The sequence below is a fragment of the Argentina silus genome (genome assembly GCF_951799395.1).
Source record: "Argentina silus genome assembly, chromosome: 7".
In the NCBI taxonomy this organism is placed as follows: Eukaryota; Metazoa; Chordata; class Actinopteri; order Argentiniformes; family Argentinidae; genus Argentina; species Argentina silus.
The window spans coordinates 23255200-23270887 of NC_139661.1; the positions used below are offsets into that span (position 1 = coordinate 23255200).

The 15688-nt window shown below is 46.5% G+C and overlaps 1 protein-coding gene across 1 annotated transcript in view; it reads right to left on the reverse strand.

The window, feature by feature from the left end:
- The window catches only part of gpat2 (glycerol-3-phosphate acyltransferase 2, mitochondrial), a gene marked incomplete at both ends in the record, with an annotated part of 61832 nt that extends 46599 nt beyond the window's left edge, over positions 1-15233 (reverse strand). The window contains 3 exons of the mRNA XM_083674020.1: positions 13693-13799; positions 14815-14987; positions 15159-15233. Of these exons, the coding sequence (XP_083530146.1) occupies positions 13693-13799; positions 14815-14987; positions 15159-15233 (355 nt within the window). The remainder of the gene's footprint in view (positions 1-13692; positions 13800-14814; positions 14988-15158) is intronic.
- Positions 15234-15688: the final 455 nt, after the last annotated feature.

Genomic DNA, 15688 nt, shown 5'->3' on the forward strand with positions numbered 1-15688 from the left:
AGAAAAATACTCCCTCTCTGATAGTGATGACGATGTACTGTTGCTATGGTCACTTGTAACGTAGCAACTAAGTGAGTTATTCAGTTCATGTTTTCATGTTATGGACACAGAATGGCGGACCCGCGGCCATGGCCTACATGACAACCTTGGGGAAGTGGATCCCCCAAACACACGCTTGTGTTTCAGAGGAGACCACAAACACACGCTTGTGTTTCAGAGGAGACCACAAACACACGCTTGTGTTTCAGAGGAGACCACAAACACACGGTTGTGTTTCAGAGGAGACCACAAACACACGGTTGTGTTTCAGAGGAGACCACAAACCACTGAATGCAAACATGGACAGAGAGAGACGGGTTCACACAAACACACAAACCCACCTGCACAGCTGCTTTCATACAGAACGACTTCACACCCCGTGTGTCCATCGTCAATACACACCTACTATCTCCCACATACAAGAGGGAGGAGGACATACACAGCTAATGAGATGTCTGTCAACCCATTTACAGCCCCCCCCCCACACGGTATTACAGCCCCCCCCCCCCACACGGTATTACAGCTCACCCCCCCCCCCACACACACGGTATTACAGCCCCCCCCCCCACACGGTATTACTGCTCACCCCCCCCCCCCACACACACGGTATTACAGCCCCCCCCCCCACACGGTATTACTGCTCACCCCCCCCCCCACACACACGGTATTACAGCCCCCCCCCCCCCCACACGGTATTACAGCTCACCCCCCCCCCCCACACACACGGTATTACAGCCCCCCCCCCCCACACGGTATTACTGCTCACCCCCCCCCCCACACACACACGGTATTACTGCTCACCCCCCCCCCCCCCCCACACGGTATTACAGCCCCCCCCCCCCCCCCAGAAGTGAGAGTGAAAAGAGTGTAAAGGAGGACGAGCGATTACTTACCGTGTCTAATGACACGCCCACGAGGACTGTTGTTATGGTCCTGGACCAATCAGAGGGTCCTGGTGTGTCCTAAAGGAGCAGGCGGCAGCGTTCACTACAAAAAAATGAAAAGAAAAAGGAAATTAAGAGACGCTTGAACATTCTAGAGCATGTTGGATGTCCTCCGTTATGTAAACACACACAACCAAAAACTTAAGTGTGTGTGTGTGTGTGTGTGTGTGTGTGTGCTTGTGTGTGTGTGTGCATGTGTGTGTGTGTGTGTGTGCGTGTGCAGTGTGCTTGTGTGTGTGTGGTGTGTGTAGTGTTTGATGGCAAATTCTTTTAATTTAATCCATTTTAAATTGAGTTGATAACACAACATGTGGAGAAAGTGAAGGGGTCTGAATACTTTCTGAAGGCACTGTAGAGTAATCCAACCTAACCTACTTGTACCTGTACTTCCAACGAGTTCCATCATCACAAATCCCATACTTGTGTGTGTGTGTGTGTGTGTGTGTGTGTGTGTGTGTGTGTGTGTGTGTGTGTGTGTGTGTGTGTGTGTGTGTGTAGTGTGTATGTGTGTGTGTGAGGAGCAGTGGAGTGGACACCTCTCGTCTACAATTCCAAACATGTCTTACCAGAAACCACATCTGTAAGACTCTAGGATCTAACGGGGAGAAGAGGAGGGGAGGGGAGGGGAGGGAGAGGAGAGGAGAGGAGAGGAGAGGAGAGGAGAGGAGAGGAGAGGAGGGGAGGGAGAGGAGAGGAGAGGAGGGGACGGAGAGGGAGAGGAGAGGAGAGGAGAGGAGAGGAGAGGAGAGGAGAGGAGAGGAGAGGAGAGGAGGGAGTGGAGAGGAGAGGATGGGAGAATAGGAGAGGGGAGGAGAGGGAGTGGAGAGGAGAGGAGGGGAGGGAAGGGAAGAGGAGAGAAGGGGAGAGGAGGGGAGGGAAGGGAAGAGGAGAGGAGAGGAGGGGAGGGAAGGGAAGAGGAGAGGAGAGGAGGGGAGGGAAGGGAAGAGGAGAGAAGGGGAGAGGAGGGGAGGGGAGGGAAGAGGAGAGCTACAAAGAGATGGTCGCTATCTCATCTGTTGTCTGATTGGGTATTCATAACCACACTAGCCCAATCAGGGATAATGGGGGAGGCATGAGCGCGGGGGGTTGGGAGGAGAGGGAGAGACTACTACTGAGTCAGAGCACATTTGATTGCAGAATGATTTGATTCCTTCATGTCTACAATGACGCACACACATACGCACATGCACACACACACTCCCTCAAACACACACACACAGACAAAAGGGACATGCCTGCACACTAACTAACATACACACACTGACAAATGCACACACCAACACACATAAAACGGATTTACTGGTGTGATGGTATGAGCAGACCCCTGTCTGTCAGAGAGAGTATTAACACGACACCTCGGATCCTGTAAAAGCTTAAACACATCACAATATTCCGCTCAGCCTTCCAAGGTCCCTTTCCTGCCCTCAGCCTCTCTTGCCCATTCGTGCTCCTGTCCTCCTGTCCTCCTGTCCTCTCTCCCTCCCTTGATCCCTTCTTCATCCACCCACAGCGGGGAAAAAGTTTTTGTTGAGTGTTCTGTTCTTTTCTAAAATCACCACCTCACAAGTCACCACTAATTAAACTAGGTCGACAAAGGGGCCGTCTTTATTTAAATGAGTGTTGGATTGACATGCTGGTCTACAAAGGGGCCGTCTTTATTTAAATGAGTGTTGGATTGACATGCTGGTCTACAAAGGGCTGTAGTCTGAATATACAGTCAAGTATTCAGATTCCTATGCAAATCAGAGACCCTATAAAAACATTTTTTTTAAATCCCAAATTATACTATTATCCTTGCATTAAGATGGACTCAATTCAAATTCTTTTAATTTAATCCATTTTAAATTGAGTCTATAACACAACAAAATGTGGAGAAAGTGAAGGGGTCTGAATACTTTCCCAAGGCACTGTAATGTAATGTAACCTAACCTACTTGTACCTGTGTGTGTGTGTGTGTGTGTGTGTGTGTGTTGTGTGTGTGTTTCAAATTCCATTGAGAAATTACCGGCAATGTTTTAATTTACCAGTCATTTGAGAAATTTACCGGACAGCCATATGCATTGATTGCGTAACCATGATGCTCAAAAATCACATTTTAATTATGGTGATTCATTTAAACAAAATAGAAATTAGCCTCTAAAGTTCCACTAAAATAAAGTCGAATTATGTTCTTATACCAACAACATGATATGTTTGAATTGATTGAAAAGCACCCTGCCCATTACATTTATGGCATTTAGCAGACACCTTTATCCAAAGCGACTTACAACAAATCCATTTGTTTAAGTAAGTGAATCATCTATCCATCAGTCATCATAAGATAAAGTAATCAATGCTCACACCAGGGGCCATAAGCAGTCACAATGCTAGAAGAAGGACATTTTTTATTATTATTTTTTTGTGATTGTGTGATCACTATTATAGTATTATATCACTATTATAGTATTATATCACTATTATAGTATTATATCACTATTATAGTATTATATCACTATATCACTATTATAGTATTATATCACTATTATAGTATTATATCACTATTATAGTATTATATCACTATTATAGTATTATATCACTATTATAGTATTATATCACTATTATAGTATTATATCACTATTATAGTATTATATCACTATTATAGTGAGAGAGAGCAACGGGATGGGAGGTGGAGGTGGAGTAGGGGGAGGTGGAGTAGGGGGAGGTGGAGTAGGGGGAGGTGGAGGTGGAGGTGGAGTAGGGGGAGGTGGAGTAGGGGGAGGTGGAGGTGGAGTAGGGGGAGATGGAGTAGGGGGAGATGGAGTAGGGGGAGGTGGAGTAGGGGGAGGTGGAGGTGGAGTAGGGGGAGGTGGAGTAGGGGGAGGTGGAGTAGGGGGAGGTGGAGGTGGAGGTGGAGTAGGGGGAGATGGAGTAGGGGGAGATGGAGTAGGGGGAGGTGGAGTAGGGGGAGGTGGAGGTGGAGTAGGGGGAGGTGGAGTAGGGGGAGATGGAGTAGGGGGAGATGGAGTAGGGGGAGGTGGAGTAGGGGGAGATGGAGTAGGGGGAGATGGAGTAGGGGGAGATGGAGTAGGGGGAGGTGGAGTAGGGGGAGGTGGAGGTGGAGTAGGGGGAGGTGGAGTAGGGGGAGATGGAGTAGGGGGAGGTGGAGTAGGGGGAGGTGGAGTAGGGGGAGATGGAGTAGGGGGAGGTGGAGTAGGGGGAGATGGAGTAGGGGGAGGTGGAGTAGGGGGAGGTGGAGGTGGAGTAGGGGGAGGTGGAGTAGGGGGAGATGGAGTAGGGGGAGGTGGAGTAGGGGGAGATGGAGTAGGGGGAGGTGGAGTAGGGGGAGGTGGAGTAGGGGGAGGTGGAGGTGGAGTAGGGGGAGGTGGAGTAGGGGGAGATGGAGTAGGGGGAGGTGGAGTAGGGGGAGGTGGAGTAGGGGGAGATGGAGTAGGGGGAGGTGGAGTAGGGGGAGATGGAGTAGGGGGAGGTGGAGGTGGAGTAGGGGGAGGTGGAGGTGGAGTAGGGGGAGGTGGAGTAGGGGGATGTGGTGGAGGTGGAGTAGGGGGAGATGGAGTAGGGGGAGGTGGAGTAGGGGGAGGTGGAGGTGGAGTAGGGGGAGGTGGAGTAGGGGGAGATGGAGTAGGGGGAGATGGAGTAGGGGGAGGTGGAGTAGGGGGAGATTCCCACAAGGGCAGAAGACGTCCTGCATTATACATTATTATACAGTAACATCAGACATTTCAGAAAGCAAAATATTGAGTTTTCACAGTCTAGTTCATCACGCCACATCTAATCATTCACTCCAACGTTCGCGCATAAATTGCCTTTTCAAGTACGTATTGGAGCGAGGGCTCCTTTATTAACTTCCACGCTTGGCAGCACCAGGGAGAGCACCAGCTCTCTCTCTGAAAACAGAACCAGGGTGGAGCACCAGCTCTCTCTCTGAAAACAGAACCAGGGTGGAGCACCAGGGAGAGCAGCAGGGAGAGCACCAGGGAGAGCACCAGCTCTCTCTCTGAAAACAGAACCAGGGTGGAGCACCAGCTCTCTCTCTGAAAACAGAACCAGGGTGGAGCACCAGCTCTCTCTCTGAAAACAGAACCAGGGTGGAGCACCAGCTCTCTCTCTGAAAACAGAACCAGGGTGGAGCACCAGCTCTCTCTCTGAAAACAGAACCAGGGTGGAACAGCAACAGAAACAACACTACAGACAGGAGCAGTAGATCATAGGCCTACTACTGCTCAAAAACAACACTACAGACAGGAGCAGTAGATCATAGGCCTACTACTGCTCAAAAGGTGATGAAAATGAATTACCGCTGATCAGAGAAACAAATCAGATAGAATCCATTTCTAATTGGATAGAATCCATTTCTAATTATCTGATAGTGACACAATCTAATAAGTGTCCATAATTATTGGGACAGTGAACCAGTGTTCTTCTTTTGACTCTATACTCCAAAAGTTTGGATTTAAAATCAAACACTTACTATGACGTTAAAGTACATATTCTCAGCTCTTATTTGATGGTATTTGTGTACATGTTGTTTCATGGCAGCATGACGATTGGCTTGGTTTCTGATGGTGTTATTGGTTATCACTTCTGTGCGCCCGGGTAAACCGCCAATAATTTTATTGCCCGTCTGGTCACGTCATCTCTCAAACATGTATTTTTTTTTTTTTTTAATATATATTTTAGGGCATGTCTGCTTTATTGGGACAAAGACAGTAGAGATTGACAGGAAGGATGGGTGAGAGAGAGAGAGAGGAGGGATGACCTGCAGGATATGTCGATGGCCGGAATCGAACCAGGGACCTTGTGATGATATGGTATGCGCCTTAGTGTGCTACGCCACTGAGCACTTCTAACATGTTTTTTAAATAAAATAAATAAATACATTATTATTATTATTTTTTTAAGTAGATTATGGCCATTTTACAGAGATGCCTTATGAACTTTAGGCGACCAATATTTTGATTGTTTCCGTAATGTTGCTGCAGCTGACGACAGTGTCATGCATGCAAAGCTGTGCAGAGCATCACATCAAAAAGCAACACTTTATACAGAGAAAATAAACAGCTTTAGAGTCGCCAGGCCCATGTTAACAATCGGAAACTTGCTACCTGTGGATTCACAAAGAAGAAATCAAAATAGATTGGTGCTTCAGCAGGGGATCGTGTCAATGGTAGGATTAATGAAAAATGGATGTGTATAGTGTGTGTGTTTGCTGATCATAGTGTGTGTGTGTGTGTTTGCTGATCATAGTGTGTGTGTGTGTTCGCTGATCACAGCGGCCCAGTGCAATTACTATGGCCCTTAACCTCACAGGCTGGCAGACAAACGAATGACAAACAGCAGCAGCTATGAGAAAGGCCAGGCTGATGCTAGCAGTAGGAAAAGCCTTGTAACATTGTAATAAACACATCTTATAGAGATGTAGTAATGATCTGTACCACAGCTGTAGGATAGGCCTTCATGTAGCTGCACACAGGAAGAGAGTGTACAGCATCTACAGATGGGAAGGGATCAGGTTACAGCACCCCCGGCATTACAGCCAATGGGAAGCAGCAGCCAGGATGCTACATCGTGCTGCAGGATACTCACTCTCATGAAATACCCGTCCACCACTTCCTCCATCAATAAACCACCTCAATGAATGAATGTTGTGGAGGATGTTGCGACTTAAGCCTTTCCGTGGGAGGAAAGCAGGGGGAAAGGAGACTCTATCAAACAGTAAGATAGTGCCAGACTGTATCCAATAGCCTTAATCTGCAGACTCGGAGAGGAAATTAAGAGGTACAGTATTTGACGTTGGACAGTCTCACACACGGCTGTCTAAACTCCAGCCTTTCAGAAGCATCTCCCTCAGCAGGAAGAGAAATGTGTCATCAGTGAATTTGTGTTTAAATGAGACTCAGCCAAGCTTGTGTGATATAGGGCTCTGATATGCCTAGCTGGGCATAAATGGACCATAAATTGTGCATGTGCTTCCTGAACAGAAGTTTAATTGCTGCAAGAGAGAGAGATCAGTGTTTGCAGACCGCTTAAATTGCCACCGGGGAACTCATCTGGGCAGGAGATGTCTGTCTGTGAGGAGATCTGTCTCTTTCTTTCCCTGGTCTCAGTCATAGTCTTTAGTCTCAATCTTTGTATTTTTTTTGGTTTGAAAGTCAGTCACTTTCTTTCCTGAAATGTCCCTTAACAGACCAGATCACTTTACTACAAAGTATCTGTTGTAACTTGTATTCCAACTTTAGACTGACAGATTCACCGCCGCTGTGTACAACAGAGATTAGTGCCTCAGATAGACCCTGAACATGGAGGCACATCTTATTCTGTTCTTACAGTGGCACACCCCCCACAAAGAATCATGGGCTTCAGCTGGCGTTCACAGAGAGCTGAGGAAAGAGAGAGGAGAGAGAGAGAGACAGACAGACAGAGAGGCCCTTTGTTTTACCTCTGTCTGGACTGTTAGATTGCCCTAATCCCTGGCACATTACAGGCTGTGTGTGTTTCTCTCTCTATATACTTCAGACGCTGAAAGGTAAACCTTTGTGTAGCTTTAGTCTCCTAAAAAGGACCCCTAGAAAATCCCTGGGACTCATCTTCTAAGCTTCTGCTTTGTCATGGCCCCCCTAACTCAGGAAAGTCTGCTTTCAGACTCAAAGACTCAAAACTTTTGTCAGACTATTCAGACTATTCAGACTATTCAGACTATTCCACTCTGTTTGTATCAGTCAGACTCACATCGCTAACGAGAGAGAAAGAGTTAAATCATCTGCTATATTGGGTGATATGAGAAATGAGTCACTCTGTAAGACACAATCTAATCTGACTATAGAACACGATATGTTCCTCTTCCATTCCCAATTTCCCCCTCTTCCAATCTCCCTCTTGTCCTCCTCCCCCATGGACTTCTCCACCCTGTGAATGAATTGGGAGGAGATGAGAGGAGAGGAGAGGGAGATGATAATGAGTGGGAGAGGAGTGTGTGGTTGGCCTGCCCTCCCTGTTCCATTCAGGGAGTCTGACAAGGGGAAGAGGACTCAAATGACATCAACTCATTTTACCGTGATACATTTGACAATTTAGCCCAAAGGTTCAATCACCATGTGTTACATTCAAAATAACAACGCAAGTGCAGGCTGTTTTTGCACAATAATAATGGTATGAATTATAACTGGGTCTGTGGGCTCATGACAAAATAAGTTAATGTACACCAGTGCCTTTCCAGGCCAGAGAGCCTAGGAGGGGTGGGGGGTGAAATAATATAGATGAAGCAAACCTCCATTATCATGTTATTTGTCATAAATAATAGATGTTAGTCCCCATTCAAATCCGGCCCCTTTATAAACCACTGCATGGAAGAACACTGGAAATGGAATTAAATGGAGTATTCCAGCTGACTCAATAAGAAAGGCCCAGAGAAAGGTTAAGTAATTAAGGGGGGTGCGGCACAAGAAAAAGCACAATAGTGAATTCATGAGAGCTCTTACAGCAGCTGTGTGCTGTGGTGGTGGTCAATGTCCTTTAAAAGTGGCTATAAAAAGCATGTGCAGTAGGCCTGATTATAACCCTAAATGCACAATCCATAATAATAAGAATAAGAATAATCCATATCAAAGGAAACATAAAATGTCTCATTTCTCGTTTCATAGCTATCCTTGAGGGCAAAGAGGGGTCAACGCTATCCTGCAGCCAGCGACATTTAACAATTCCTCCACAAGCAGGATATTATTTGCCACTAGTGCAAAAAAATAAATACCAAGCAGGCAAACAGTTGCCAACTTTTTATATTAGCAATTAAGCTCCAGCTACAGCAGCCAACTGCTCAGAAGAGCAACCTAGAGTCAAGTGGAGCCAAGGGCACCGTTACCTTGCTGCTACCTCGCTGTACGTTTCAGCACACGCAGCCTAGACTGACTGCAGATGAGGGAAAGTCTGGTATTTCTGTGTCTTTGTCCCAGAGGAACCCACTACTGGTGTCACCTAGTCTACCTGTGGGCCCGACTTCCCATAAGGCCGTGCTAACCTGATTCATTGTTTAACAGAACATTAATTTTTAGAAAAGTGAGGGGAGTGTGTGTAAAAAAAAAAAGTATCAAAGCCTATGAATATCCAGCTTAGATGGATAAATATGAAAAGTATGGGAAATATTATGCTACATTTCAGTCTGATTATGAAATACATTAACATTACCGAATTTGCGGGCCCTCTGTAAATCCTATCTTAAGTAATTGGTGTTTTGGTTATGGAAACAGTTGTAATTACCTCATTATATTATTTAAAAGTCTTATTTATCAAAATCCAGGGGATTGTTTTAGACCTACTATACAGCATACATTATTTGAAATTACTGGGGAAATTACAGACTGTGGCTTTAATGAAAATGCTGCTATTTAAACATCTGTTTGACCTGAAAACCTATAAACGCATGTGCAATTGTAGCCTAATGGTGAAATAAGATTGGGTCGGGGGGGGAGCTCTGAGCAGCGGAGAGGGACATGGGTTTGTTAGTGTCATTACAGAACCAGCCTGTGGCAGATGAACAGAACCAGCAGTTTGTTTTAACGTCGTGGGTGTTGTTCTTTTAAAGATTCTCAATGTCACAGAGCAGATTGATAATAAAGAGTAATCAGCCCAAGAGTTTGACTGATCTGTCTCTGTCTCATCTCTGTCTGTCTGGCATCGCTGCGATAGGGAGACTGAGCCGTACACACAACGACAGGAGGAGCAGCGGCAGAAAGGCTGATAGCAGAATGTGGCATGTGATGAGAAACGCTGACACCGAGTGTCTGTCAGTCACTGCAGAGAGAAGCTCTTATTCTGAATCACAGAAGGCCTCTTATTCTGAATTACAGAAGGCCTCTTATTCTGAATCACAGAAGGCCTTGGCTATCGTCCCTGTGACTTCCCTGCGTCGTCAGACTGAAACAGTGAATCAATATCGGACCAGGACAATATCAGTCCAAATCTAGGCTACACTGTTCCACTGCATCATTAAAACGAGAATACCTGCAGAGTGAGTTGATGAATATACAGTTAGCTACCATTACTAGTTAGTACTCCATCGTCTTAGCAGAATTTCATACCGGGTCAAAGTTTTGGACCAATGAGAGGTGGAAAGAAGATAGTTGTGTTTAAATGTTTGCTATAGCTGTCCACCTGGTTTTAAGTTTGCGCTTGATGAAGAGTGCTTTTCACCTGGGCCCGTTCCCTCCAACTCACGTCCTCATTCACACCACAGCACTGAGAGGGAGGGGGAGCAGCGCTCCGATTCAGGAGACACCACCTGAAACAAAAGGCTTAATCTCAGCTGATTCCCTCACGAAGACATTCCCTCAACTCAACAAAGTGCTGTCTAATCAGAAAAGACTTCAATTGCTCACCAGAGGGTAAAAATAAAGAGTGGCGGCTCAAATGCTAACTGGCCTCGTCAGCAGAAAGAAAAGGGATACAGGCCTACACACAGAGAAAAGAGACATAGGCCTACACACAGAGAAAAGAGACATAGGCCTACACACAGAGCCTACATAGGCCTACACACAGAGAAAAGAGACATAGGCCTACACACAGAGCCTACATAGGCCTACACACAGAGCCTACATAGGCCTACACACAGAGCCTACATAGGCCTACACAGAGCCTACATAGGCCTACACACAGAGAAAAGGGACGTAGTCCTACACACAGAGCAGCCTGCCTCTGAGCCATACGGTGGGAAAGCAGCAGAGGTGACGATGGTGGAGTCACAACAGTCCTTTCTCGAGATGCACCAAGCTGATCGTGACCATCTGCATCGGGACGAAGGCCAGGATGCAAACTGTCGTAAAAACTGTCACAACACATGTTGTCGCCTGGCGACAGACATGTGAGTGTGGTGCCAACAACAACATCCATGTCTGCGGTCTGGAATTACTTCCCACTTGAGACAGACACCAGCAAAACTGCTTGGTGCCAAATCTGCAAGGCAGGTGTTTCAAGGAGTGACAGCAGCATTTCACATCTCAACACCACCAACTTAATTAAGCATCATTCCAAAGAACACAACAAGATCCCCGGGGTCTTTAATCAGGAAGTTAATATTTGCCAGCTTGAGCAGGTCCTGTGCCACAGCGGGCTCCTCCGCTGCTATACAAAGAGAGAGCACATTTCAACAACTTTGCAAATAAACAATTAAAATCCTCTGTGACTTCTTCATTGACGTACGTTCTTCACAAGCTTGTTCTGAAACGTCCATGTTGGGCGAGCCAGAGGAACATAGACAAAGTTGCACAGGGGGAGGGTTAGGGGGAAGGTGTTGTTGGAGATGATTGGTCAGTAGATTAAGCCGATTAAACCAATGGCTATGCTCCGTCTGTGTTCGACGGTCTTTCTATTGGCTTAATGAAGGCCAAGTTTAAGGCATTGGTCCACCAGACATTTCGCGCATTCAGGCGGAAGTGTCTGGGAATGAGACTACAGTAGTTGCAACTGCAACTCAAGGCTTCACGCTCGGTTTACACAGAAACCCACAGACGAAAACAGAAAAATGCCACTTCACTGAATAAAAACTTTCCATGTGTCATACTTGTCTGTTGTGTTGTTCTTTCTTTCTTGAAATTAAATGAAACGTCACAATACTCAACAGCTGTTTTTCAAGAAGAGATGTTTTTCAGTTGTTCACTGTGGCGGTGGGCATGCTTTCCCCTCATCAAAATAAGAGTCTTTGACATCATGCTGGGCTCTCCGCTAAGCTTTTGCGAAATAACATTAGTAAATGGGGCTTCTGACAAGTCTTAATCACTGTGATTACCGCTTGTTAGAAGCCCCATTTATAAAGTTGCATTGCAAATATGCTCCTAAATATTTTTTCCCTCAGAACATCACACTTCTAGGCACATCACACTCCCAATGTAGAGACTTTTCTTTTTTTTAAACACATTAGCCGGTGTCATGTCAGATAATGTTCCCTTTAGTGTTCCCGATCTGACAGAAAGTGTGTTTTTAAGAGTACTCTAATGAAAATCACTGTAACATAACAATGACTGTGGCTTACACTTATGACACTTGGTCCTCCAAAGGAGTTTCAAGATGACTAATTATGGGTTATTGATGATACCATGAATATTAATGTTATACTACTAAACTTTTTCAATTCTGATTAATTACTACTTCAGTAATGATTGTCAATCATGTTATACCCTAGTTCATCACATTTTGGAATATTATAACAATGATTTTGATATTTCCATGGACTTTAAATCGACTGTATTAATATAATGATGTATTCAAAATATGCATATATTTCATTTATTCATCTGTAAGACGTTGCTGATGCATGCTGATTAGATTGGTTTCTAATAGATGTTTCTCTGTGTTCGTCTCTGGTTGCAGCAGCTGGTAGCTGGTAGCTGGTGGTGGTGTTGGTGTCGGTGTCGGTGGTGGTGGTGTTGGTGGTGGTGGTGGTGTCGGTGGTGGTGGTGGTGTCGGTGGTGTTGGTGTCGGTGGTGGTGGTGGTGTCGGTGTCGGTGGTGTTGGTGTTGGTGTCGGTGGTGTTGGTGTTGGTGGTGTAGGTGTAGGTGTTGGTGTTGGTGGTGTTGGTGTTGTGGTGGTGGTGTTGGTGTTGGTGTTGTGGTGGTGGTGTTGGTGTTGGTGGTGTAGGTGTAGGTGTTGGTGTTGGTGTTGGTGTCGGTGTCGGTGGTGTTGGGTCACCTCGCTGTAGCGACCGACCCACACGGCCTGGAGGACAGGACGGCCACCACTCCTGGTGACATGACAGCCTCTATAGGCAACATTCACCTCCAGCAGCCCCAAGGCCACAGCGGCTCTGTCTGTGGTCATAACTATACAACACATCTGGACATACAACCACAGCCTCTGTCTGTGTGGTCATAACTATACAACACATCTGGACATACAACCACAGCAGCTCTGTCTGTGGTCATAACTATACAACACATCTGGACATACAACCACAGCCTCTGTCTGTGTGGTCATAACTATACAACACATCTGGACATACAACCACAGCGGCTCTGTCTGTGGTCATAACTATACAACACATCTGGACATACAACCACAGCGGCTCTGTCTGTGGTCATAACTATACAACACACCTGGACATACAACCACAGCGGCTGTCTGTGGTCATAACTATATAACACATCTGGACATACAACCACAGCCTCTGTCTGTGGTCATAACTATACAACACATCTGGACATACAACCACAGCGGCTCTGTCTGTGGTCATAACTATACTACACATCTGGACATACAACCACAGCCTCTGTCTGTGGTCATAACTATACAACACATCTGGACATACAACCACAGCCTCTGTCTGTGGTCATAACTATACAACACATCTGGACATACAACCACAGCCTCTGTCTGTGTGGTCATAACTATACAACACATCTGGACATACAACCACAGCCTCTGTCTGTGGTCATAACTATACAACACATCTGGACATACAACCACTGCGAATTAACTGAAGAAAGGTTGTCTTTGCGGACTGAACTGGACGTTCAAACGCACGACGTGAAACGGACACCAGCTGCTAGCTTGCTCCCCAGCCGGTCAGCTAGCCATGACGGAGAACAACATTCAAATCGTTCGCACGACAAAATGACAATATTTATCGAAATTGTATAAAAAGATAGTAATTCGTGATGCAAATGAGCTTGCATGCTGGCTACCTGTGGTAAACGGTGGTTTGTTGTCCTGTGTGGAGGTTTCACACCGACCTCAGTCACGTCAGTCACGCCGTCAGGTCTGAGCACGTGGACGTGGTTCTGGTCTGAGCACGTGGACGTGGTTCTGGTCTGAGCACGTGGACGTGGTTCTGGTCTGAGCACGTGGACGTGGTTCTGGTCTGAGCACGTGGACGTGGTTCTGGTCTGAGCACGTGGCCGTGGTTCTGGTCCGTGCTGCTGGTCCGTGGTTCTGGTCCGTGCTGCTGATCCGTGGTTCTAGTCCGTGCTGCTGGTCCGTGCTGCTGGTCCGCTAGACGGGATGGCCTCGATTAGTTAGAATATCAACAGCAGCTAACAGTGATTTTTGGAGTCATTTAAAATAAAAAAAATAAAAAATGAAATACATGTATTATGATTCATATGACTCGGCCTACCTTTTGAAGAGTAGAAGTACTCATCATAACCAAAGCAATGGAGTTATTGAAATCATGTTTTGAGTCATTCTGCAATGTATTCCTTGAGCACAGCAGATAAATCATCAAAATCTTGTGCTATTTGCATGTTAAAATGCATTTTCTCGATTGTTTAGCGGACATTTTTTGGTGACCCTACATGCAGTAATCACTGATAGCTGCTTTATTGAGCAAATATCAATTTTCTCTGCAAAAGTTTCAAAAGTAGATATTGGTTATGTTACTTGAGCATGACATGCTGTTTTCTCCAAATGTGAGCCATGCAGCACCTCAAGGTTACATAATACTACATATTTATATTTTCAAATTATTTTTAAAGTGTTTTTAAAGTCTATTTGGCAAGCACTGAAAGATTCAGGAAAATAGGAGCAATGTTACACTCAGAATAACAGTCCTTGAGTGTAAGGTTTTGGTATGAACCCAGGCCCCAGGACCCAGGACCCAGGTGTGGTGAATATAAAGGGAGGCAGATGAGTAGGTAGCGCTACCAAACAAAAGGTTCTTTACTTAACGTAGAGTCGGCAAAACAGGATACAAACATGGACTTCAGCTCGAAAACAAGAGGGGGAGAACACAGTTTTCAAAAACAGTTCTCGTATATTCAATAAGCAACCAACACACTGTGAAGCCTCAGTGGGGAGTGAAGGGAAGTGAGGGTACATAAAGCATCAGTGACAATTAAACAATTAGCCATACTGGGGGGTCAGGTAGCCATACTGGGGGGACTGGTAGCCGTACTGGGGGGTCAGGTAGCCGTACTGGGGGGGCTGGTAGCCATACTGGGGGGACTGGTAGCCGTACTGGGGGGGCTGGTAGCCGTACTGGGGGGGCTGGTAGCCGTACTGGGGGGGCAGGTAGCCGTACTGCCACTGGAAGGGAGACAGCCCGGTGGAGGAGCAGAGGAGGGGGTTGTGCACGTATTCCACCTACGGCAGCCGTTGAATCCATGAGCGCCTTCGCGAGGCCGAAGGGCATGACTCATAGTGGCCACTAGGGGTGTTAAAGGCTGTTTTCCACTCATCTCCCTCCCTGATTCTCACCAGATTGTACGCGTTGCGGAGATCCAGCTTGGCGAATATCTGGGCCCCCTGCAGGGACTCGAAAGCCGTCGTCATCAGGGGAATCGGTTCTTGATGGTGACGTTGTTAAGTCTTCTATAATCGATACAGGGGGCGCTGTCCTCCATCCTTCTTCACCACAAAGAACCCTGTGCCTGCGGGGGAAGTGGAGGGGCAAATGTGACCGGCGGCGAGGGACTCCTCTATGTGTGCTGCCATGGCTAGGGTCCCGGAGCGAGACAGAGAAAACAGTCTACCCCGTGGGGGCGTGGTCCCCGGCAGGAGGTCAATGGCACAGTCATAGGGTCTATGGGGGGGTAAATCCTTGGCCTGCTGCTTGCTCAAAATCTCCCCCAGATCCCAGTAAACCTGGGGAACGCGGGAAAGGTCGGGCCCGACCTCTCTCTCCGGGGGTTCCGACATCCTGGTGGAGACGGCCGCAAGGGATGTTGGGGAACAGGAACGAGGATGCATTATTAAACATTTGGCATAGAGACAAATTACAAATTGCT